The 27,205-nt window shown below is 38.8% G+C and overlaps 1 protein-coding gene across 3 annotated transcripts in view; it reads left to right on the top strand.

Annotated features, from left to right (window-relative positions):
* LOC124790117 (islet cell autoantigen 1) overlaps window positions 1-26,864 on the top strand; it is a 50,154-nt gene extending 23,290 nt beyond the window's left edge. The window contains exons 6-9 of one of the 3 annotated variants that reach the window (XM_047257691.1): window positions 9,333-9,538; window positions 23,521-23,718; window positions 23,829-23,941; window positions 26,252-26,864. In XM_047257691.1, coding sequence (XP_047113647.1) covers window positions 9,333-9,538; window positions 23,521-23,718; window positions 23,829-23,941; window positions 26,252-26,353 — 619 coding nt within the window. In that variant the 3' untranslated portion in view covers window positions 26,354-26,864. The remainder of the gene's footprint in view (window positions 1-9,332; window positions 9,539-23,520; window positions 23,719-23,828; window positions 23,942-26,251) is intronic. The other 2 variants (XM_047257690.1, XM_047257689.1) reach the window with 2 other exon arrangements.
* The last annotated feature ends 341 nt before the right edge of the window (window positions 26,865-27,205 follow it).

Here is a 27,205-nt window from a genome sequence, read left to right as displayed (position 1 = left end):
GTTGGTAGTATTATACTTCTTGTGTAAAGCTTTGTTCTGGTTACGATGCCACGTTTTAGTAACCGTGTATATAAGAAGAGGAAGAACATAGGGAAAAGAAAATTAACACTAATACCAAGTTGCGATACTACAATTACTGAAACAGTGCGTTCTTCTGCTAAGCAACACATGGCCGGCCATAGCCCTGTGAAATCTTCTAGCAAGAAGCTGACTGGTGGAAGTGACAGATTTCGTGAATATGTTAGTGACAGTGATGATATTAGCGAAGTACTAAATATTGGATTATTATCTTCTGTGCTGAAAGAAAGTGCTCTGTGCAAAATGTGTTCAAGTGTAGGAGTAGAACTAGAGATAACAAAACACTTTGGTTTAGCTTGTGAGATGAAGAAAATCTGTGCATGTTGCAAGCATCAAGTGACTTTCTACAATTCACATGCCAGTCTCTTTGGTGAAAATGGACGATCTAGAGTGTTTGATGTGAATGTTCGACTTGTGTATGGTCTTCGATCCATTGGAAAAGGGTCTGCTGCTGGTAAACTGTTTTGTGGTATTATGAACTTGCCATCACCTCCAAGCAAATTTGGGTACTACTGTGAACTGGTAGGATCCTCTGTTGAAGATGTGGCTTTGAAAACCATGAAGGAAGCAGTGGAGGAATCTGTAGAAATGAACGGTGGTTCTAGGGATTTGGTAGTGGCATTAGATGGTTCCTGGCAAAAGAGGGGTCATAAATCCCTGAATGGGGTTGTAACTGCTACTTGTGGTGATAGTGCAAAAGTGATAGATGTTGAAATGTTATCAAAACATTGTAGGTGCAAAAATAAAATCAAAGGAGAGCACAGTGGAACCTGTGAGGCAAATTTTAGTGGATCAAGTGGAGCAATGGAAGTGGATGGAGTGAAACAAATTTTTGAACGTTCAGTTCCCAGATACAACGTTAGGTACAAATACTACCTTGGGGATGGTGACTCCAAAGGTTTCAAGACTATAGAGGAACTGAAACCATATGGAAATGAATTTGTAGTGGAAAAGTTGGAATGCGTTGGGCATGTGCAAAAGCGTATGGGTGCACGGCTTTGAAGGCTCAAACAAACTTTGGGTTCAAGTAAACTCAGTGATGGAAAGACAATAGGAGAGAGAGGCAGGCTTACTGATGAGGTGATTGAACGTCTACAGAGATACTATGGGTATGCTATAAGGCAAAATACTAGTAATGTTAGTGACATGCTAAAAGCAGTGTGGGCATTGTTCCTTCATACTGCCTCTTCCAATGAATACCCTCAACACAGCCTGTGCCCAAAAGATTCCTGGTGCAAATATAATGCAAAAAAGGACTATGATCACAAACATGGTTTGCCAGCAGCTGTGATAAATGCAATAAAACCAATTTTTCATGACTTAGCACAGCCAGAATTGTTACACAAATGTCTACACGGAAAGACGCAGAATCCTAATGAGAGCGTAAACAATTTGATTTGGAAAGTGATTCCTAAAAGGGTGTTTGTAAGCATAAAAACACTGCACTTTGGCGTTTATGATGCAATAGCAACCTACAACCAAGGGAACAGTGTGAAGTGTGAAGTTCTGAAGGCATTAGGATTTACAGCTGGGGTGAACACTGTACGAGCACTAAGAAATATTGACAGAGAAAGGGTAAGAGGAGCAGGAAGAAGAGAAAGGCATATGAAGTATGATGGAACAACAGGCCAGAAAAGAAGACAGAAGAGGAAGCTTTTGGAGGATGAAGAAGAAGACCCTGATAATCCATCCTATAGTGCAGGAATGTATTGAGAAACTTTGATAGCCATTTCCCGTAAATTAGAATTTTTCGAATATAAGGAACGTTTTCTCAAAATCCACTCAAGCTAGAAAGATGAAATTTTTATACAGCACTCCTAGTGGTCAAACTTACATTGTAACACAGCCATTTGGCAAATTGTTCAGTAGTTTCATTTCAGTTTAATTATAAAGCAATTATTTGTAAAAAAAAATTTGGGTCATTAATAAAAAAAATAATTGGAAGGAAACTAGAAAAGATACTCCAAAATCCCTCTGTCATAACTGCAATACTTAACCACTCTATATGTAAAAAAAAATTCAAATTTTTCTATTTGGTAGTTTATTCATAAATGTTCCTCAAACTTAGTGATTTTAACATGGGCAGCATAGGCATTTCCTGTTCCCCTTAAATTATTTCAAGCAAATGCTTGATTGTTTGGATGAGAAAGCCACAGTAATCTATTGCTACAGACAACACCAAGTAGTGTTGTGTATCTGTTGTCCCTAGTGTCTATGGTTCTATAAATGCTTTTTTCCTTCCTTGCACAAATTCTGATTGGCAAAAGAAGACTGAACATGAAAACCACTTCTTCCACAAAAGTAAATAGTGAATGTGGGGAAATTTGCTGAGGAGATGTAATTGTGACCAGTTTATGAATCGGTCCTGGGTCATGATATAATCTTTATATGACCATGTAAGACTTAGCTTATGCAGACATGCAAACAGATCAGTGGTACAGCTAAGCATACCAGGATGGCTCCTTCCTATGTGCCAACCTTTTTGTGGATCGCTAGGAGGGGGGCTTTTCTGGGATCCATACACCTTCAGCCCATCATTTGGTGTAGACACATTGATGACTTCTTTGCCATGTGGACTCATAGTGAGGCTGACCAGTTAAAATTCCTGGAATCTTTAAATACCTTCACCCATTTAAATTTCATGTGGTCCAGTTCTGAATCCCATACCACTTTCCTTGATGTTGAACTTGTCCTCACCTAAGGTCAGCTTCACACTTCTGTACACTTCAAACCTAATAACGGAAAACAGTATGTACATTTTGACAGTTGCCATCCTTTCCATGTCAAACGTTCCCTCCCATGCAGTCTTGGCATTCGGGGCAAATGTATTTGTTTGGACGCAGATCCTTTACAGCAATAGACCACCATTCTCACCTCAGCCTTCACTGGACATAATTATGCCACAAACCTAGTTAAAAAGTAGATTTCTGATGCCATCACATCCAGTTCTGATACTACTGATACACCCTAAAAAAACTTCAGAACTTATCACTCAGTCTTGAATGTATTAATCAGCTACTTCAACAAGGCCATGGCTTTCTAAATCTTGCCCTGCAATTAGATCCATTCTGTCTGAGATTTTGCCCACCACACCTAGAATAGCTTTCTGTCGCCCTCCCAATTTCCAAAATATCCTTGTCAGACCCTATGCTCCTTCTGCATCCATCTCGCTACTCTATGGCTCCTAACCCTGTGTTGTGGCTCCTACCCCTGTGAGTGACCCTACTGCAAGACTTGCCCTATGCGCCCTCCTACCACCACTTATATCAGTCCTGTAACTGGAAAACTATATACTATCAAAGGGAGACCCACCTGTGAAAAGACATATGTTGTATGCCAGTCATTATGTAACATTGTTCGGCCTTTTACATCAGCATGACTACCAGCAAGTTATTGTTTAGGATGGATGGGCATAGGCAGAGGGTTCATACCAGCAACAAACAATATCCTATTGCAGAGCATGCTCTACAACATGACAGTCATGACCTCAGTGCCTGTTTCAGCATACATGCTGTCTGGACTCTTCCACCAGACCCCAGTTTCTCAGAACTCCACAGGTGGGACCTAGTGCTACAACGTGTCCTTGGTTCTCGCCACCCACCTGGCCTTAATTTACATTATTTTCTTCTGCCTCAGCATTTCTTCACAGTAACTACTTCTTTTTTCACTCCATTTTATTTTTCTATATTTTTTGATTTCTGACTCGATTATTTTTCGCCGTCCCTCTCTGACCTCTGTTACGTACAATGCATGTAGTGTTTCACTCGTATAACTCGTTCACAATGTTTTAGCAATAATCTCTGCTTGCATATTACCCTGCCTTCCACCTTTAAGCTCTCAAGTTTTCAAATCTCGCCTGGTGCTGTCCCCATCAGTCTTTCCTTCACGACAGTAAGACTCCCCTGACCAGGGTTCTGGGTGACTTTTCCAAACTCCATCCCTTTTCCTAAACTTCTCCAATCCTTTTCCTTTACCCCTCTTTCTTACCCTTCAACCCTTCCATACATTATATAGTAGAAATTGATTATTGATTATTTTCATTGTTATATCAGTTTATGCAGTGATTGATTGCTTTGTCTTTGATCTTCACACGATGCAACAGTGGTAAAATAGTGTTCCCAATGAACTGAGGAAGAGATCAGTCAATTGAGTGGAGGCAAATGGAGATTTAGTTGGGTCCAGTCAAGTGATCAGACTATCTGGTACTAGTGTAATTGTATTGGAAAACAAAGAAATCTACAACTTGTGAAGTGACATAAAGCAGCTAGGGCAGATTGCAGTTGGGAGGGGGGGGGGGGGGGGGGGAGGGGCAGTGTTGTCAGCATGGCATGCAGCCAGTGGGGCTTAGCAAGGCTTTGCATGTTCCTGCAAAATAGGCAATATGGTAAGCATGCAGAGCATCAGAAAAAATACAATTGTCTGCTGGCTAGCCCATATTACTTTGCATGCTGGAACTTCAGTCATGAAGTTAGTACAATCAAAATATCGAAGATGAGTCTCTCATGTTCGACAAGATCGCCGTTTAACAATCAGAGCAGTGTCTGAGTTAACAGGAGTTGACAAGGAACAAGTTTACCGATTTTTTCAATGTTTGCATCAGTTTTTGCTGACAATGGTCTGCCAGTGCGAGTGTCATCACTGGTGTCTTCGCGGCCATCTTTAAATCGTTTAAACTACTCAAACACTTGTGTTCGCGATAAAAAATCATCGCCGTACACTTGTTGTAACATTACAAACGTTTCACTTGCAGATTTTCCTAGTTTGAAACAAAATTTGATGTTAACATGCTGTTCTTTCTGTACACTCAACATTTTCCGACGCACAGACAAAACGTCAACTACTTAAAACAGACGCCACGGGCAGACTGAGTGCAGGAGGCAGATGAAACTCGAGCAGTAGGCGGAGCGAGAGTCACGTGACAGGCCACGTGACTTTCAGCCTTATTGCATTCGTTTTATTGTTTCACCAGTACTAGTCCAGTTTTTTTCTAGCCACACCTCGTAATATTCCTGAAAAATATCTTGAACATGTAAGTATGCTTGTAGTAATGGAAGCGTAATCATGGTAGTCCGTAATTGTCCAACTATCCACTTCGTGGTTAAATTTGAACCAGTCAGTTTGAATTGGTTTGATATTCCTCTTGAACTCTTTTCAAAAGAAAATTTGCATGGTTAAGAGGCTCATGTGCTTCACCCAACAGTGCATTGGATGAGGGGGAATGACGACAGCAGCTGTGTGCATCACATATGGAGGCTAATAATAAACTGAGAGGAGTCTCTACTGCAGTGAGCAGTTTTGAAGTTTTCTCCCAACACCCAGGCACTAATGGTCGGGCAGTTACAGCTGGCTGTCTTTTTCAGCCTCTGCAGCAAGATGATTCAATGAAATTATACCTTTACAAGGTAGTTTTTAGCTAGTTGGGAGCCTGAGATATTTGACAGCTGTCTTCACTAGTAAGTGTTATTGGCCTGGTAGAATTAACTAGGATAGAGTTACTTTGCTCCAAGGGAACATTATTGCAGAAGAGTTTGCTGGAGATATTTCCGATCCATTTTGTATAAACCATAGTTTGAACATTGCAGTAGTCAGTTGTAACATACAGCCTTGAAAAAACGTATTTTCTGTGTAAATACATTGCCTTTGAAATGTAAATTTTACACAGAATGCTTAAAATACCACGATCAGCAAGAATAAGTAACACCGAAGTAGAGCAAAGAATGCATGAAAAGCAAGAAATATTAACATTTAAAAGAAGAAATACTGCATACATAGGACATATTTTATAGAACACCAAATATACACTTCTACAGTCGGTAACAGGTCAGCTTGAGGATAAAAGAAGAAACGGTGAAGAAGACTCCCTGGGTTAAATAACATAAAGCACTGGACAGGATTATCAAGTGCAGACCAACTTCTACAAACTGTGTTTCATAGAGTAAAGATACAATGTGTGGTTGCCAACATCCATTAATGGGTAAGCAGAAGAAGGAGGAGGACATCGTATGTTGCAGAACTCTTCTCCGCTACAGGGAAATACTTTGCAGGTTAGTACTGCATGTGTTAAATATAAGGGTTGCCAAAACTGAACCATCAACAAGCACATACGTGTATTCTTGCTTGACTTGTACATTCTGTATGTATGATACGAGGGACAGAAAAGATAAAGATGCAAAATCATGATATGTGTGTTGACCTTAACTTCCGTGGCAAACATTGGGGGTGAAATGTTATTTGCATTGAGTTGTGTGATGATCTTCCTCTTAAAATTAATTAAGCAACAGAAGAAATGGTTAACAATGTTTTTCAAATAATGAAAGAGTGATTTTATGCAAATGATCTCTCCCTTAGTTTGGGGGAGGGGAGATACCCTCCCCTTTTGCCACACCCCTCCTCCCCCGTCACCGACCCACGACCCACCCACCTATCCTCTCCTCTCCCTGCCCATCTCCCCCCCCCCCCCCCCCCCCCCCCTCACCACAGTACATGTATTTGTGTGTATGAAATTCTGGGCCACAAATAAAAATACACCAATGAGTTAAAAGTGGCTCACGGAACAGGAATCAGTGAATGGTGTACAATGCAAAAGCTCAACTCCCTACATTTACAATAAAATATCAAGTACCTGGGGTAACCTTGATAGAACTTTTATCTTTCAGAGGGCACAAAACAAAAACAGCTGAAAAATTGAAAACAAGGCACATCATCATCATCATCATCATCATCCAAAAGCTGTGGGGTACAACTTGGGGAGCATTGGTGTCTGCCATATGTTTTGCTCTGGGTCTTGTTTTCTCAGCTGTTGAATATTGTGTTCCAGTTTGCCTAAACAACTCACATGTATAAAAGATAGACATTCAGCTAAATAACACTATAAGAATGACTGCTGATGTTATAAAATCAACTCCTACTGAATAGCTACCAATACTAAGCCGTATTTCACTCCCTCAACTGCAGCAGACATATGCTCTCATGAAAGAGTACATAAAGAGTGTGTATAGTAAAAATCTACCTGTCCACCAAGGTATTGATGCAAAGCGAACCAACTCCACTCTAGACGAGCGTCAACAAAAGCAGCAATCATCGCTGTGGAAGATGAATTCTACCTTACCAGTGTATTGACTCGGGAATGGACTGAACTACAAATTAATAATATGCCTTATATTACCCAAAAACCTAGGAGATTTTACTTGCCACAAACAACCTGGTCAATGCTAAGCAGAATTAGAAACCAACGTTGTAGATGTTTATATTTTGCACACAAATAAAGTAAGTTGCCATCCACACTTTCTGGTTGTGGAGAACCATAGACCATCAGCACATCACAAAAGAATGCCCTACCAGATCATACAGTGATAGACTAGAGACTTCTTGTAGGCATCTCCAAAATGGTAGATTACATAAATGATTTAGATGTATGTTTGTTTGTAAGGCTGTATATTACATATTATGTTCTATGTTCTGTGTATTTTTCAGTATTTCAAAAAAATCATGTTATAAGTAAACAAATGCTCTAAATGACTCCAGTGACTTGGGAGGGAGTTCAGCATGTAGTGAAAAAAGTTCTTTGATAATATACCTGATACTGTATGATACTTAACAGAGAGCAAAGTAAAATTTAAATCAAATCTGAAATCTTTTCTTCTAGCCAACTCCTTCTACTCCACACTGGCAGGATGTGCATCATAGTAGAAAAACAGGTTATTATTGCTGATAGATCCATGTTTCACTTGTAACCTGAACAGTGAAGAAACAAATATGTTCATTTTCATTACATTTAGTATTCTGTAAATAGCTTAAATGCAGTCATATATACATAGCATGTAAATTGACTTGCTCCACATCATATCAGTAGAAAATGCAAAAATGATTGCAAAAAGTGTACTAATTAGCTATGATATTGTAATGTTCTGTCCACATTAGGTTGTCTTTCATTAGTTACAAATGTAAGTATTTTGTAATGGATATTGCCTTGAAAAGAAGCAATACTTCCACTGAAGTTGAGAGTTCGTTGCAGCTCTACTGTTTAAAATGACTGTAGATGCAGGTGAATTTAATTGGGACTTGGATTCCGTGTGCTTGAAGGATGTTTGACTGTGTGAGGTGTCTTGCCTCTCTGCAGTCTTTTCCGTAATGTAAATAATAGGCCAGTGTAATAGTAACGAGGTGTAATGTGTTTCTTGAAGCTCTTCACATTCTTCCTTACACTTGCTGTGGCCACCTTGGTTAAGGGATTGTAGAAGTTGATCCATCATATTCTTAGTGTTTATATTTTCTGCAATTTGATGTTGTTTTACTGGATGTTATTTGACTTACTTTTCCTCTGTCTTCCTTGTGTTCATTAAAGTATCCCTGTTATTTACTATTGTACCATATTTTTCTGATTTTATTTCTAATGCAGAAATGCTTTGCCTCTATAGCTGTTTTATTACTGCACTGAGTTACTTTGGATAATGAGATACTAGATTGTCAGATATCTCTAATTGAGGGATACTTGTTGTAGTCGGTACTCTTGATCCTCCATCTGTTTGCTAGGTAGATTTAGAAAAATTCTTCCACCAAGCCATGGAAAATCAAAACAACTGTTGGATGATCAAAACCCAAAAGACCTACTTTTACTTCCTAACTGATAGCTAGTGACAGTTTTTGTGATTAACTGATAGCTAGTGACAGTTTTTGTGATGCTAAGCTGAATTTGTCTGTAAAGTATGTCTGCAGATATTCTTGTTTGATATCTGTATTTCAGATGATCTAAATTTCAGGCTTCTAATATAAAGTCACCACTGTGATCCTTGTGATCACATTCATAGGAAGTTTGGTGGGCATTAAAGTCCCTCACTACAAGTCGTAGATAGCCAGGTTTTCATGGAAGATACCTGAATTCTGCACTTGGTAGAGGATCAATTGATAGCATTTGGACAGCCAATATGACCTGGGTGGATTTCGTGGATTGTATATGTATTACTGATGATCTGGTATGTATCATTCTGTTTGTATCTCTGAGTTGTGCCACTTCCATTTGAGAATTTCATAAGAAATATTCTCTTTAAAAAATATTCTCTTACTACCCCTTTGTGTCTGGTGTCCCTCTCACCTGGAAGTATTCTGTATCTAGGAAGAGAAAATTCTCAGCAGGCATTTGCCAAGTTTCATAAATAGCACTGACTGAAAATTTATGAGTCTTAGCATGTTGTATTAAAAGCATGTTTTCCAGTGTCACATTTTTGTTAATTTCTAGTTTCTCTCTTAATTTCCAGGTTACTATTCTTTGAATCAGAATATCATGATGCAGCAGAAAATGCCTCCACAGATACGCCTGCTGACAAAAATAAGTGTGATCCACCACAGAATAAGTCGGAGAGTTTGGAGAATTTATATCCTCCGTCGCAACCTTTGAGCGCTGAATACTCTCTTGTGGACTTGGACTTTGAAAAACCTGCCGCAGTTGCAGAACATATATCAGGTATGATTAAAAATAAAGTGTTGTATGCAGGAAGAACAGGATGGTTGCAAAGAGAAATTTTAAGTGAACCAAACATGGTATATGTACAAGGTGTACAACTTTGCTTCAGCCATTTTTTCCTCAACTTTTGAGGCTTTAGAAAAACAATTTGGTTACACATGTATAATTCAAAGTACAAGGTGTGTTTTTTAAGTAAGTACCGTTTTGCCACACCGTGGCCGCAGCGCTGCGGTCGGCGTTCTGTGCATGCGCACTGGGTACCTGCATCTGTTGTCTACACACTGATGTCATTACAGTTTGATTCTTCCTTGCTTACATTGTGAACTGAGTGTTTAAGATTCCTCCAATAATCATGAGTCCCGCCGACTGTGAAGTACGGGCAGTTATAAGATTTCTTAGTGCTAAAGGCCTAAAAGTGATCAATATTCATCATGAAATCTGTGCAGTTTACAGAGAAAACATTATCAGTGATGGAATGGTAATAAAGTGGGTGAGAGCATTTAAAGATGGCCGCACAAATGTGCATGATGAACAACGGACTGGGCGTCCTTCAGTCGTTAATGAAAGTTTGATGCAGGAAGTGGACAATAAGGTGAGAAAAAACAGATGCTTTACGATTTCCTCCTTGCGGGATGACTTTCCTAATGTTTCTCGTAGTGTTTTGTATGGCATTATGACTGAGCACTTGAATTACTGAAAATTGTGCGCACGTTGGGTACCGAAAATGTTGACGGATGTGCACAAAACCAAACGTTTAGACAGTGCATTGACTTTCCTTGAGCTGTACCACAATGACGGTGATGATTTCTTAAGCCAAATTATTACGGGCAATGAAACGGGTGGCCTACGTCACACCAGCATCAAAGCAACAGTCCATGGAATGGCGGCATTCAGATTCACCCAGAAAAGTGAAGTTTAAGCAAACAATTTCTGCCCGGAAAATCACGTGCACAGTTTTTTGGGACAGAAAAGGACTATTGCTTGTGGAATTTCTGCCTCGTAATGAGACAATCAATGCAGCAGCTTACTGTAAGACATTGTACAATCTGTGCTGTTCAATTCAGAACAAAAGACGTGGCATGTTGAGCAAGGGCATTCTTTTGCTGCAAGACAATGCCCATCTGCATGTGGCAAATCAGGCCAAAGATCTCATCACATTTTTGCAATGGGAAACCCTAGATCATCCCCTGTACAGCTCCAGTCTTGCACCCAGTGACTACCATCTGTTCCTGCACTTGAAGAAACACCTGGGTGGTTCAGTGGTGATGCAAAACAGTGGTGATGCAGTGGTTAACAGGTCAGGCGGCAGACTTCTTGAGGAGGGTATTCAAAAACTGGTACAACATTATGACAAGTGCCTCAATATTGACGAAAATTATGTAGAAAAGTAGATTAAGGTACAGGCTTTCATGTAAATTTAATTTCTAAACAGTACTTACTTAAAAGCATGCCTCATATTTTCCATTGCTGGCCACTACTTTCGCCCATCTTTCAGGCAGTGTACGAATCCCACGTCAAAAAAATTGTTGATCTTTTGAAGCGATTCCCGAATCTATCCAATTTGTGACTTCTTCATGAGATTGGAAGCGTTGATCAGCCAGGCCATGCGCCAATGATCTAAACAGGTGATAGTCAGAGGGAGCAATGTCTGGAGAATACGGCGGGTTGGCTAGGACTTCCCATTTTAATGTTTCCAAGTACGTTTTGACCTCTTTTTGCAACGTCGAGTCAAGTGTTGTTGTGCTGCAAAATCACTTTATCGTGCCTCTCGCTGTATTGTGGCCGTTTGTACTTAAATGCTCTGCTCAAACTCATTAATTGTATTCGATAACGAGCACCTGTGAGTGTTTCACCTGGTTTTAACACCTCATAGTACACTACGCCAAGCCAGTCCCACCAAATGCAGAGCATGATCTTGGAGCCATAAATATTCAGTTTGGCTATCAACGTGGAAGCATGGCCAGGATATCCCCATGATTTTTTGCATTTAGGGTTACCGTAATGAACCAATTTTTCGTCCCTGGTCACAATGCGATGCAGAAATCCCTCCCGTTTTTGCCTCTGAAGCAACTGTTCACAAACATACAAACGCCATGTTCCTTCTTTCTGAATCATGCCCATAGCCTTGAGAGATTTTTAAATGGCGTGCTGTGTCACTCCCACTAATTGTGCCAATTCTTCTTGAGTTTGATGCGTGTCTTCACTTAGCAATGTCTCCAATTCTGCATCTTCGAAAACATTCTCTCTTCCACAACTGCGCCGGTCTACGACATTCAACTCACCGTTCTTGAAGCGTTGAAACCACTCACGACATATTCTTTCACTAATAGCATCCTTACCATATGTACTTGAGAGCATTTGATGAGACTCGGTCTCTGTTTTCTTCATATTGAAACAAAACAGTAACATCTCCCGCAAAAGACAAGAATTAGGCTCGTAAACTGACATTTTCAGTCAGGAGCACTTTATGATGCAGACACAAATCCACTAATGTTTGAATGAGGTTATGTTGACCAAGGTCAAAGCTAACTGCCTGATGCCTGCAATCTGTTTCTTTCTACAGCTGCTTACCGTTGTCGCCACCAATCGGCAAATGGTGGAAGCAAAGTTGTACACCTTGTACTTTTGACTGTAAACTTAAGAAATTTAGAATCAAAAAATGGAAAATTTGTGATGGAATAACAATATAAATTCGAAGAGATTGTTAGTCACCTCATAGAGAAGTGTTAAGAGGCAGATAGGCACATTTAAAAGGAATCTAGGCTATTGGACACAGTCCTTCTTTATGTTTAGGAAAAGCGCACGCGCGCACGCCCACACACACACGGGGGAGGGGGGGGGAGGAGAGAGAGAGAGAGATAGAGGTAGAGATAGAGATAGAGAGAGAGAGAGAGAGAGATAGAGAGAGAGAGAGAGAGTGTTTGTGTGTGTGTGTGTGTGTGTGTGTGTGTGTGTGTGTGTTTGTTTGTTTGTTTGTTTTTATGTTTTGGCAGCTAGATGGACTATGTTCTGTAATATGAGATACTGGAACATCCATCACGGCCCATAGCAAAGCTTATGCTGTTCTTTCCACTCTTCTAAGCTCCATAATCACAACCCATTTAATATTATCAGGACTGAGGAAAAACATTATTTCAGGAAATTATGTTGTTGATGCCTAAAGTCAATTTTAGGATGAAATTTCACAACCAGAAGAAAAATGTATGCTGAATTGACACATGTGGCAATATAAAACTGTTTGACTTTTATTCGACAGGTGTGGTTACTGTGTTGTGTAGCTTTAAACTTAGCTTTGTATCACGGGGTGTAGTGAACATGAAGAATAAAAGAAATAAAACTACTTCAATCATTCTGTAGTTGTATCAAAATGTATGTAATGTAAAATATATCTAGATGTTTCAGTTGTCTCTGTGGTGTACTTCACAAAGGAATTTGTAGCAAATGCTTACATTGTTGGCATGATTTGTTACCTGTACGTGGTAGGGAAGTCACATTTTCTTCTGCATATATACTAGAATTAAAACAGCCAGCTTTGGCAGTTGGAGGCAGTGGTCGTGTGTGTGTGTGTGTGTGTGTGTGTGTGTGTGTGTGTTTAAAACAGCCAGCTTCAGCAGTTGGAGGCAGTGGTCGTGTGTGTGTGTGTGTGTGTGTGTGTGTGTGTGTGCGTGTGTGCATGCGTGTGCATGTGCATGTGCATGCATGCGTGTGTTGCATTTGCATGAATGTATGTGTATGTTATCTAATTCGGAAGAGGGTCTCTTAGCTGAAACTTACTCGTTTAGCACTCTTTTTGTTGTATCAGTCTGTGAGTTAGCATCTCCACTGTATGGTGAGTAACAATTATCCATTTCATAATATTGTCATTATTCCATCCATTGTTTCATTTTGTTTCATTAAAACAGTAATTTAGATTTGAGAACTGACAATTTGATTCACCCCAAAATACTTCAAAGAATAGAAGTTTTTCTTACTAGTTGGTTTCATGTTCCATGGATCATTTGTATGACTAATTGTAATGAGGTAGAACGAGTCCTTTTATTCAAATGTAAATACGGCAACATGCTTACCAGTACCGGTTTGTCAAAATGCAGATGTTAATTAGTAATTCCTGCCCAGCACCTGTTGCACATCACAATTATAGAAATTCTTCTATGGAATAGAGGGAGTTGTCAAGGAGAATCTTTTTTTTCAAATATACCTTTGTTGCTTGTCGGATATTTTATGTCATTGGGTAATTGATCAATAATACTTGGATGATCAAGTGGTGCTGATGAAATCGGAAGAAGAACAATAGCAGATCTTGAAGAGTAAGAAGGGGCAAGGAGTACAGAATGAAGATGAATATAAAAAAGATGAAACTGGTCAGAATAAGCAAGAAGGAAGCTCCAGTCAACATATAATTAGATGGAAAAAAGGAAGAACAAGTAAAATACTTTCTGTACCTGGGAAATCTAATGACATGGAACCAATGCTGTACAAAAGAAATAAGGAGGAGGACACCTCTGTAATTGTGAAGCACTTGCTAGCCTATGGAAGAATTCCAATAGATCCGAGGAAAAGATTTGCAAAATTTTATGTCTTGAGTGTGGTATTACGCAGCAGTGAAATACGGACAGTTAAAAAAAAAGAAAGAAGAAAGATATATAGAGAGTTATAAAATGTGGCTATGGAGAAGATTGCAAAAACTTAGGGATAGGGGAAGAACAAAGATTATTGCAAGTGATCAAAAAGGGGAAAAAATCACGGCTGAGACAAGCACTGCATAGGAATTTCTGCCAAATGAATTAAAGAGAGGAAAAATGGAAAGAACAAGAGGAAGAGGTAGAAAGAGATTTGGATGATGGACATCTTATAGAAGAGGACGAAGTTGCAGACAGATGAAGGAAGATGCAGAGAACATGAGACGATGGAGAATCTCCAGTTGAAACTTCTCATAAGACAGATATACTAAAGAAGAAGAAGAAGAAGAAGAAGAAGTGATCAAAATTTTGGGGCTAGTTTTGTGCACCATATTTTTTGCTAAAGACAGTGTGAATGTGAACTAATGAATTTCATTTTTTTTCTGGTATGATAGTTATGTACATCATTGTTGCGTTTGAACTGTAGTGGGTTAATTAAACAACTGCAAAAGGGAATAAAGATAGTGTGAAGCAGTTGTCAGAATGCCTACAAGACGATCATGGGTGAGCTCCAGAAGATTTGCAATGATGTGAAGTGCAAATGTAGCTGAACCAAGTTGCTTCAGGTGTTCCGTATTTTCATCAATATGAAAACCTAAAATTTTTGAAGTTTTTATTCCAGTTATTATTTCCTCACCATGCTGTACACTTACCTGCAGTACAGAATTGAGTAGGGGAGATCGGGGACAAAAGTAACATTTTGCATATTGCATTTTTTTATTACCTCCCTGTAAACTTTTGAAACATAAGGAACTAATGTGCGTGTTCTCTGAAGCTTTCCTAACACAAATGAATTTAGTTTCCACAAATTACATGTATTTGGTATTTGTAAAACTAATTGTAAGGCATCGGTGTACCTGTTACTTTTGTCGCCGTTACTGGGGCGATAGTAACACAGGTAGGTTACAAAAGTAACATAATAAGTTAAGCCACATTATATTACCTAAAGGACTCATACAGTAACTTAAAGTACAATACCATTACAAATCATTAATTAAACGTCAATAAATTTAAATTCTCATTCGTTTACAATTATTTTATTAATTGAAATAGCAATTAATAGCACTGAACGAACTCAGGCTTTATGAGTAAATATTCAGTGAGTCAATAAAAGAGAAAAGTAATGCATATCTTACTCCTGTTCAGATTCTCAATTGTGGCACACGTAAATAACACCCCCCCTCCCCCTCCCTTTTGGTACAAGCAACATGAGACCAACCCTTACATTCCCAACACTGAATCCACTTCTCTTTGGGTTGACTGTGTCGGAAAGGCTCAATACATACAAGCCAGTAGCTGTCATTGTCTTCCGATGATGATTCTTCAGGTTTTTTCTGCTTTCGCACTCTTGGCCGGCTGCTTTTTAAATTTAGCTTCTTTTCCGCTTTTTTCGCCTGGGGACGGGTCTTTAGCTTTTTTTCTATAGCCAGTTTCTCTGGAGTGTCGGTCAAAACTGCAGACTTTCTCATTTTTCTTTCTTTTCTTGTTTCTTGCCTTGGACCTGCTTTTGGTAGTGGACGAACACCTTCGGGTGAAAAGGCTGCGCAAACTGAAGAAGATGATTGTAAACCACTAGGTCCTGCATTACAGGCTGTGACATTTGAAAGTGTTTTCTCGCATATTGCTACTGGATCAGGATTAGATGTCCTCCCAGCTTCAGCTTGGTCACTATAAATCACTAATGATTCTGCTAAGGGCATAGTTTGCTTTCCATAATTGGAAGCTTGTGCTGGGCGATCAGTGACAGAAGATAGTGCAAAATCGATTTCACTGAACGCATTCCTATTAAATGGTACTATGCCTGTGCTGTGACCTGCAGTGACCTACAGCTAATAATACTTTTTCAGTAAGTGGGACGAAAGAAACACTGTTACTTTCGTCCCCAGCAGTAATATTTCTTTTGTCTCTGACCATGCTTTTCTGTTTAATTGATATTTTAGACACAATCTATACAAGTAATGAAAAAGTTGATAAAGGTGGCATAAAACTGGAAGTTCACATAGTTAAATTATTACAGTAGACTTACGTTTACAGTGTAATGCCACTGTTATCACAAAACTAAGAAAATTGAGAAAACTTACGTGAGACACTGAAAAAACATTTTACTGCTCTACACTCAACCGAGACTTTCCAATACTGGCCAACAATTGGTTGGCAGTTGGAAACATGAAGGGAATACATTGTTTGAATCACGTGATTTTTGGAGCTACATGCGAAGGTCGGGGAGGGATGTTTCTTTCATACCCTGTTACTTTTGCCCCCGTCTCCCCTTTGTTACATATTTCTGAAACAGAGAGAAAGAACATTTGTAAAAAATAACTAAATAATACTTTCATGAAAATTGTACAAAAATTCCTCTGTTATTGTATGTATGTTTGGATTGATTACAATACAGGTCTCATCTGCAAAAAGAACTAATCCTCCTTGATGTATGTTAGATGAAAGGTCATTTGTATACGTGAGAAACCATAGAGGACCCAAGATTGAGCCTTGTGGAATGCCATAAGTGATTTCTCCCTAGTCAGAAGAGTCTCCCGTGTCTGCATGTTTGAATTATTGAGTGCATTCTCTTTCCATGACATCTGTTGGTTGGCAACATCATCAATTCCACAAAACTTCTCCTTATTCAGGAAGACATTGAGCATCACACAGTCAAATGCCCTCGACAGTTCACAGAAAATACCAGCTGATGATATTTTGTTATTTAATGCTTGTAAAATTTGGTGAACATGTAAGTGGCATTTCAACTGAACATCTCTTCTGAAATCCAGACTGTAATATACAGCGTATATTATTTTTGCTCAGTTGGAATACTATTCTAGAAAACATCACCTTCTTAGAAATTTTGGAAAATCGTGCCACTAGTGAAATGAAATAGTTCAGTAGTTAATGACTTTTCTCCTTTCTAATTTTAACCTTTAATGTGAGAATATTGTACAGGCAGTTTAACTGGTCAAAGTTAATCACATTTAATAAATTTTGCCACCTATAGGTGTTACATTGTGCTTGGATAGCTCACTTATTACAGCACCGCCTACAAAAGTTAATAGGTTGAGATATTGAGATATGTGTGTTGCACTCAGTTTTCCGTGTTTCTTTGTTTGATTTAAACTGCTTCGGAGGTATGTAGGTCTTAAGAAGTGAACATAAAAATTGAAATACAGCACATTTTGAAACTAAACTTATACACTGGCTATTATGTGGGAAGAGAATTAACTGAAATCCAAACAATATGCAATAATATCATTTTATGAAGATCTTCACTTTATATGAGTAAAAGGTGCTTTTGCAACTTAAGTTGGCCCTTAATTGTAGTGTAGGCATGTTGCTAACCTCATTTTCTAGGTGAAAGTTCAAGGAAAATCTTAAAAATCTCTGGCTGAAGCCAGCACACTCGAACTGATACTTCTGTTCCAAGGCAGACACTACACTGAAACTTCTAGACCAATCAAAATTATGGGATTTGAATTATTGAAACCTGTCTGGATGGTTCATCACTCATTGTAATTCATATGTTACTTCCTGTAAGCAAAGCATATATTCAGAGAAGTTGAAAGAGTCGTGCCAACTTATAGAAATTAATAAATATACTGCTGGCAGTTAAAATTGCAACACTAGGAAGTATAGCAAATAATGAAATTTTACTTATTGTGTGTATGCTGTATAGTAGAAAGAATATATTACATTTGTAGGTGACATTGAGGTTTACAAAGTGCAAAATTTAGTACACAGAGTTGCCATCTCTGGCAGCAGAGTTGCTGTAATCTGTCTTGGTATCAAGTCAAAATGAGCTTAGAGGACAAGTACAGGTATGTCATTCTGTGCTGTTCAACTCTTTGAGAGAGTTCATCAATCATAGTGTCTGATGAATGGTAACTAACATACCAACCTCACAATACCCCATGACAGATAATTTCAGTGGATGTAGGATCTGGGGATCATGATGTCCAGGGTAACAATTGAACACTATCTGTATCAAGGTAGATCATGACAGCATGGGTAACATGTGGTCCTACATGATCTCGTTGAAAGATAACATCATGAAGACCTTGAAGACATGGCACAGCCATCACTCTTAACATGACAGAAATGTAAAGGATGCTGTTCAAATTACTGTCTATGCGAACCCAAGCCTGCTACCAGTTGCTCGGTCTATATGATGATGGGGGAAGGAATCTGACAATGTTCATTCTCCTTGGAGCCTTCACTAACGGATACATCCATTGTAATGCCGTACATGGAACTGGAATTCATCTGGAAAAATGATGTGTGTCACTCCTGTGTCCATTGTTGCCATTGGTTGCTTTACTGTCGATGTACCTCTTTCTGCTGCTGTGTCGGGGGAAACAACAGTGGTTACTGTACATGTAGATATGTTGCTTGATGCAAACAAGCATGTTTACTGATTCATGGTATGTGATGTAGCTGCACAGTTCTGGACAGCAGAGTGAAAAATGTACCTATCTTGTTGGACACACAGTTGCCCCGGGCCGGTGAAATGCTGCATGGCGTCAAGTGTGGTCCTCCTGAGCCTGTTGATTCAATATTGGCGTGCCAGTCGTATCACAGTGAACAGGAGCAGCAGTATCACAGAACAATAAAGCACTGCCTTGATGGGCCAAAATCCTGGCACTGTTGAAGTCCAGCAAATGCTGATACATGTTTCTTCTTCTTACACAAGGCATAACACAATTTCCTCACACACAAACTATATTAAAATATGATTTCTGGATGAGGAACCCACTTCAAAATCTTTCTTCATATACATAATGTAGATGGCATTACTCCTATCTGCTTTGTGTCATTGTACTGAAATGCTAATCGTTTGCATAGCCAAGCCTGACAATTTGACTTTTGTGGCATGCTGCTATCGTGAGCTTGCAATTTTAGTTGTGAGTGGTGTTCATATGACATATCTGTTTTTATATCTTGTTCCTAAGTGTTCCTTGTATCCATGTCCTAGTTCGGAATTAATGTTTCCATTATATAGATGCATTGTAGTTTAATGGTAGGGCTGTTAGGTTTGTATGTTTGGAGGTGCACAGTATTGGTTGCTGGTTTTTGATATTTGACTTCCTTAGCTGTACTTTTGATTCAATTTTCGTGATTTGGAAATAAAATCTTCAGGTAACCTCATTCTGCACTTTCCTTTAAAAATTTATTCTGTTTTTGGGCTGCTGCAATACTAGGAGTTGTAGACTAACAGATCATCTGCATTTGGAAAGGGGTCTGTTTTTAATGTTGTTGTTCATGTATAAATGTAATCGGAGATGAATTTCAAAACTTTATTCTTGTATGTTGCTGTCTTATGATGCTTGCTCAGGGACTAAGCTGAGGAGCAAATGGCAGTGGTGATCATTTCTTGTATTATTATTATTATTATTATTTTTTTATTGGCGAATTGACCACTTAGGATCATGCTACAATTTCATTTCTTCTTTGTCTGAAGTTTCCTCCTCCTCCAGTACTCCTTCATATGGACACTGTGCTGTTGCTTCTGTTCATCTGTCCAGGCTCTTCCAATCTTCTTAGTTCTTTCAACTTGAAATCCTTCCAAATTTGAAATGTATCCCTATTTAACATCTGAACTTCCCAAATGTTGAACCTTTCCAGGTTTTATGAGCGTTCTTAATCCATGTCACTGTTGTCTTCTTTCTCCACAGGTAGTCGTGTATCCTTTTGGTTAATCTGGTTTAGTCCATTCTGTACAGGTGTCCTAGAAATGATAACCTCCTCTTTTTCATGGTCTCGAAGATTTTTGTCACCTATTTGTAGATTTCATTGTTGCTCCAAAGTTTTCAGCCAGTTTCAACGTGGGCTGGACCCATGATTTTCTGTAATATTCTTCTTCCTAACATCTCCAGCTTTTACAACTTGTAATTCATTGGCAGGCATTCGCTGGCATACAGGCATTCTGTTTTTACCACAGCATTGTATTGCTTTATTTTGGAATTCCAAGAGATGCATTTTTATTGTAATTTTTTTTAGTTAATCTGTAAGCTCTCTCTCCATTTTGAGACCTGGTCCCCCACAGCAGCTTTCTCCAGTTCATTCTCTTGTATTGCTTCACCAAGGTATTTGAATTTTTTTACCCTCTCAATCTCATCCAATCTCTGTTTCAAGGAATTGTGATCAGTACTACTACTACTACTACTACTACTACTACTTCTTCTTCTTCTTCTTCTTCTTCTACTTCTACTACTAGCAGCTGGAGAACTGTCATAGGTTAATAAATAATTATTTATTTTACAGACTAAACAATGTTTAGCGTGTTGTATATGAAAAGTTCTGTACAGCATAAGACACCTTTGATGATTGTGTACAGTTGAAATAACATAATATATGCCTGACCACATTTCAAAAAATAGTAATGTACTAAATTCCTTATTTCAAGGTATTGGTGCTGTGTTCAGATAGCGCATGAAAACAATCTTGTAACGCAGGGTAACTTTGTCATCTGCACCATCACAATAACACTAATGCATGCCAGAAACCGCAGTTCGTATGTTGCAGAAATTGTTATCAGGGGAGTCATATTGCTCCACATAGAATAAGCCTGTGACAGTGTTACAAGAAAGAGTGAATTTTCATGCCTTCCTTTATTCAATGACTGTGGTGAGGAATGTGGTTCTTATGAAAAGCCATGTGCTACTAGACTGACTGTGATGTTGAGTGGGGCGCAGTGGCATTCCATAATGCTTGTATCCGTTGGCTGTGTGTCTTGCCTTTATCCATATTCAGTGACACTGCTGTTTGGGACAATTGTAGATATACAACAAGAAAATGTTTAGTCTTCACTGTTTTGATTGAAGAATGATGTATAATGACTATCACCATGATTTTGTGCTTGCAAATAATTTTGTAATAGCCAGAGAGGTAATGCAGCTACAGATGACTGCTGGAAATATCTTAAAAAAGAAATTGGATTTAAAAAATTAAAATGGCCACAATAGTATCAGATTTTAAATTTGCAGAAGTAGAAATTGAATGGACAATACCACTTAACAAGAGCAATTAATAAAGTCCAGAAAGATAAAATGCTTCACTGTATTCACTGAGCACACATTTTGTGCCAAACTGTGCTTGTATATCAGAAACACATGCTCTCCTACATAGGGGCAAAATGAAAATAGGTTAAAATAATTGTATCGTGTCTAAACTGAGGAAAGTTTGTGATGCTGATGATAACTGTAAACATCAGTGGTATAGGTATTCGAGGAGTAGTCAAAGTTTTAACTATCACTTTAGATTAATCCAGCTGTGACCATGAAACTTGATGATGGTGTTAGGCATTTCTGCACATTCATCCTTCGATCCAACCATGTTTTCCCAAACAACAGGTGAATTAGTGGAGACATTGGTTGTAAAGGCAGTGTTTTGTAATTTCAGAAAGCGTTCCATATCAAAAATCAGCTTGTCATCATCCTGCAAACGTCTGCCACACAATGTTTTCTTCATCTGAGGAAACAGGAAGAAGTCGCTGGTTGCCATCTTAGGAGAATATGGGGGAGGTACGGCAGTGCAAAATGTGACAGTCCAAAAGAGGAGCATGTATCACTGTGAGTTGTGCAGAATAAACTGTGGTGGCGGCATGAAGCAAAAGCACCACTTGGGCAGCTGACTGTATTGCTTTGTCTTGACAGCCACCCTTAAGCTCATCAGAAGATTTCACTAGTATACTCCATAGTTAATATGTTGCTCATGAACAAAACCTGTTTGCAGCACGCCATTCCAGTCCCAGAACCTTTCTTCGTGATGATGATTGAGTCTTTGCCTTTTCGATACTTGTGAATCTGTGCGTTTCCACTGCTTGTTTTTTTCCTTTGTCTCATGCTCGTAGTGTCATCCTGACATTAAGTCTGTGGTTAGACAGCTAAATAGGCTTGACACAGCTATAGCTTTTTCACTGCTGTCTCAGTTCAGTGTGCTCTGTGAGTGGTTGTCAGCAGTAATGGAAACCAGTGGGCAGTGACCTTTGTCATATTTAAAACATTGTGCAAAATATTGAAAAGAAATTATTTATTGGTTTTCTTTTTTTCCCTTGTTGTCTCAATTGTGATATGTTGGTCTTTAAATACCAGGGCCTCCGTTTCTCTTGGTGCTCCCAATCCTATGCAGAGAGATGACCTGCCATTTCTTTCTTCATCATTCAGACTTGTTTGACCATACTGGACATGTCAGCTCCACCTAACCACTGTGCTATATGATGAAACATTGTTGTGCGCACTTTCACATCTCGGCATGGATTGTTTTAGCATTGTTCCCCTTCATATGTTGTGAACGAATTACTATACAGTACTCAACTTTATCAGTAGGCTTCATCATTATTTTGACTCCTCTAGCAGCTGGCTTTAATGTGGACCTGGACTGTAAAAGATACCTGCAAACAAACAAGGAATTAATTATGTAATTTAAGTGTCTTGACATAATGATTAAAATTTGAAGAACAGCAGAATAGCAAACATAATCTAAACACCCCTTCAATCACTCCAAGGTGGATGCTGGGTACAAAAAACTACACCATGGTCAGTATTCCTCCTCTTGTCCGATCTAAGCATTTGCTCTTATCTCTATTGCTCTCATTGTGATGTTAAAGTATGAGCTTTCTTTCTGTACTTTGGTTTAATTCTGTGATTACATAGGTAGCATCAACCAACTGGAAGCTTTTCTGACATGGTAATTTGATGCAAGATCTTTAAATTGTTGGTGTATTCATTAGAAGAGTGCTCAAAATGTGATGATAGATGCAGTAGGTATGCTTCACTCATTCTTCAAATAGAAAAAGGCTTTCTATCAGTATCATTTACAAGAAAATTTTTGTTTTTCTGAATTAGTTGGAATTATTATATGGAAGGAAAGAGTGGAAGGTGACAGACACTCAAATCTGAAGTGAAATACCTGAAGACACTGATGGACACTCAAATGCAATTTTGAAAAGAATAAGTGCACAGTAATTCTTTATTTCAGTTCCATGGTGGAAAACACCAAATACTGCTTGCAGCACAGTGTAGGGCTTTCTTATGTCTTTAATAGTTGTACAGTGTTGCAGCTTTCTTGGAAGTACGGGTGCGGAGCAGAAGTCAGTCATCCTCAAAACTTCCAGAATGTCTGTTTTATAAGAACGAAAAAAAATGTTCATGAAAATGTAAATGATGTAGATAGGAGTATTTTAATTTTATCAGATCAAGTTCTACTGTGTTACGTCTCAAATATGAATTTTTCCACTGTGTTAAATGTATAAATTGGCCATCAGATGTAAGGAGAAAGTTATAAAATGTTTTTGTTCATCAAAATTCATTCCAGCAAATGCTGCAGGTACAGATTTGTTGACCAACAGTGCTGATGACATTTTACTGCTTGATGAGATTTTTGGGGCAAGTGATGGACAGAGCAGTTTCGGCTCCCAGTGGGATGAAGTTTTTGGTGACAATCCACAAGAGGATTCATCAACATCTTTCTTGCTGGATCACTTAGCTTCGCTTCAGACTACAAATGATAATGGTAAATTATGCAATTAATGTTAGAGATTCATAATGTTTTGTTTTTATAAGTTGTGGTTTGTTCAGATAGTTTTTGTAGCTTATATGAAAATAGTGGATGTGCTCTTTCAGCTGAGGTTACCTCAAATACATCACTCAGTTCTCCAAATGTGGCACTGGGCAATGTGACAGAAAATAAAACTGTAAGTTCCCCAGTTCATGGCCCTAGCCGAGTTAAGGAAAAGGCAAGTATAAAAAAGTTTTTTCTCATTAGTTTTTACAATGAATTAAATGGGAGGCAAAGAATTCTGACATGTTTTGTATTAGGCATATCTGTAATGCTACTGTCTTCACATTACACACATCTTAAAAATAATTGTTTGTGTGTGTGTGTGTGGGGGGGGGGGGGGTGGGGGGGGGGGGGTAGGTAGGTAGGGGGTAGGGTGGGTGTGAGAGTGGGTGGATGAGTGGGTGTCAGTTTTAATGAAAGCTAGGCAGAATTTTTTAAATCAGTTTTATAATGAATTCTGAGGCTTATTACAGATTGTATTTTGGAGTTTTGATATATGCAGTCTAATCACATTAATGTGACCACTGACTATATTTGAAGTCAACGTGCAGTAATGACACACATATGGCAGGTGGCAGCACTAGCAGGGTAGGGTAGATGAAACGTGTCAGTGGACACAGAAAACCATGCAGCTGTTGGTGTAATGCGGAAATGGGACGATTTATTTGGCATCAAGAAGGGCATGATCATGAATTTCAGGCCAAGGATGGAAGCATTTCTGAAATGGCTAAGCTTGTAAACTGTTCGCTTATGCCAATGGTTAAAGTGTACTGAGCATGGCAGAATGGTGCTATCCAAAACTGGCGTCGAGGCAACTGTGGTGCACATGTGCCATTGATGATAGGGGGTGAACAACGACTGTGGAGATGTGTACAGGTGAATAAATGTGCAACTGTTGAGCAACTGACTGCTTAGATGAACCAAGGGGCTACCAAAAGTGTCTCCTCAATGACTGCACATGTAATGTTGCTGCGTATTGGTCTCTGCAACAGGCACTTGGATGATGCACCCACGTTGACTGCTGTTTGGATCACGCACCTATGCTGACTGCTGTTGATCAGCGACAAAGGCTGGAATTTGCACATCAGTACCGCATCACTGAGTGGCGATAGGTGGCCTTTTCAGATGAATCATGTTTTATGTTCCATCAAACAGATGCTCTTTGGTACATGTGGCTCTGCTGGCAGGCAGGAGGAGGGAGCATGTATTCATGTCATTCCCTGGTGATCTTATTATTCTGGAAGGCACAATGGGTCAACTCATGTATGCATCTGCCCTTGGGGATTATGTCCAGATTTACATTACATGCAGTTTCTTTTTCCTCGGCACAGTGGCTTCTGACAGCAGGACAGTGGAAGATGGCACACAGCTCACAGTGTAAGTGCATGGTTTGAAGAATACCCCAGGATCCAGGATGAGTTGACCATACTCAACCCCCCCCCCCCCCCCCACCACCACCACCACCACCGCCACCACCACCACCACCACCACCACCACCACCACCCCCAGATTTAAGCCCAATCGAGAATCTGTGTGGTCACATCGATCTTGCTGTTTGCACCGTGGATCCTCAGCTGAGAAACCTATCACAGCTAGCCATGCCACTGGAGTCATCACGGCTCCACATTCATATTGGTATCTTCCAGAACCTCATCTGACACCATTCCCACATATTCATGCTGCAAAAGGTATTTACTCAGGCTTTTGACAGATGGTCACATTAATGTGATTGGACCATGTAGAAGAAGACTAAAAAATTATATTAATTGTCCATCAAGAAATATGTAGGCCATTTCCAGCTTTTTGTTGGTAAACACACAGCCAAATCTCTCCTTCCTGAGAGCAGTTTGTGTTATGGTATGTGTGACTGTTGCATAAAGGATATGTTCTTCATCAAATCATAATACGATCCACAGAATTTGTGACTATCTCTGTAACAGCCATTCCTGAGATTGTGGAATACCAGCTAATTTTACCTTATTTTTCTCAGCTAAAGAGTGATATGGTCTGCAGACATTTTGTAATTATTTTTTATTGTTTCTGAAGATTCAAAAATATGTAAGGTATTATATTTGTTTGAACAGTAAATGGATGCGTGAATGTGTGTGTATAGTAGATGGACCTATGTGTCACTTATAGGTGACAGATGGGACTGATAGACCAAAGGAGGGGTGAGGAGTAAAAGGGGGAGAGGGAGAGAGAGAGAGAGAGAGAGAGAGAGAGAGAGAGAGAGAGAGAGATGTAAGTTGCAATGCCTACAGGATAAAAACATGGATATCTGTTCAGGAGGTATACTTGATGACTAGAACATTTTTGATGGGACTCCCTTTCTTTATGATTTGCCATCTCTTTTTTTGTCACGCTGAGCTCAATCATATGATTATTCATAATTTAAATGATAATGTTTTGTTCTATTCCAAATTCCTCTTTAGATATCCAGAGGGTAGCATATTAATATGACAATCATAACAAAACATGTTTTCAGGACAAGAAAGCTGCTTGGTTCAATCTCTTTGCTGAACTGGATCCTCTTGCTGATCCAGATGCCCTTGGTTCAAAGAATACGGATGGAGAACATAACTGTTAAAAGACTGTCCAAGAGTGTCGTGTCTCATTATTATTATTATTGTTATTTTATGAAGTAATCCAAACATTCCATTATGATTTTTAATACTATTTCAGTGGTTTTGTATGTGTGTTTACATTTTTGTTGATATTTTATGAAAACCTAAAGATCTCTACAGTACTTGTTATTTTGTGCAGTACGAATTTTTAACAGAGCACCCTTGAAAGTGTCTCTGGACTCCTAGTCAATGCCCAACCAAAATTTTTCTCTTCCCACCTCTGTTGTGGAGTTTAAGTAATAATTTAGTTTTATAGCACCATTCACAATGGCAATTCGAATAATTGAAATTGAAATAGTTATACCTTATAAATATGCTTGTGTTTTATTTATCATGTCGAGGCTATTTCTGTGAAGAATTGGAAATCGACAGTAAACGTGATGAATTTTTTTGTTGAGTGTTTTACCCAAAGATTTTTTTTTCAGTACAACTGAGTATAATAAAATTATATGTGACAAGTTCAGTATTTCTGTCTTTAATTATAATGAGAGCTGAGAGTGAAATCCTAATCCAAACCTTCTTGATTCCTCCATACACTCTGAAGTTATATATCCAATTAACTAACTTTTCTGGAAACTGTAATTCATTGTAATAAGTCAGTGTTCAACATGTACAAGGATTTTCTTTAAAGTGTATACATAAGGCAAAATGCAGTGTTAAAATCCATATTAAGCTTATTGACACTTTAAAAGCAATTATTTTAGTGTGTACCTCTGGTGTACTACTTGTATATCTAGATTCATTATGACCCCGTGTTCCTATTACCAGTGGAGCAGTGATGTTTAGTTTGTACCACTAGCCTTCAACAAAAAATT

Source organism: Schistocerca piceifrons, chromosome 3 (genome assembly GCF_021461385.2).
Source record: "Schistocerca piceifrons isolate TAMUIC-IGC-003096 chromosome 3, iqSchPice1.1, whole genome shotgun sequence".
Classification (NCBI taxonomy): Eukaryota; Metazoa; Arthropoda; class Insecta; order Orthoptera; family Acrididae; genus Schistocerca; species Schistocerca piceifrons.
This window is presented reverse-complemented; position numbering and strand designations above follow the sequence as displayed.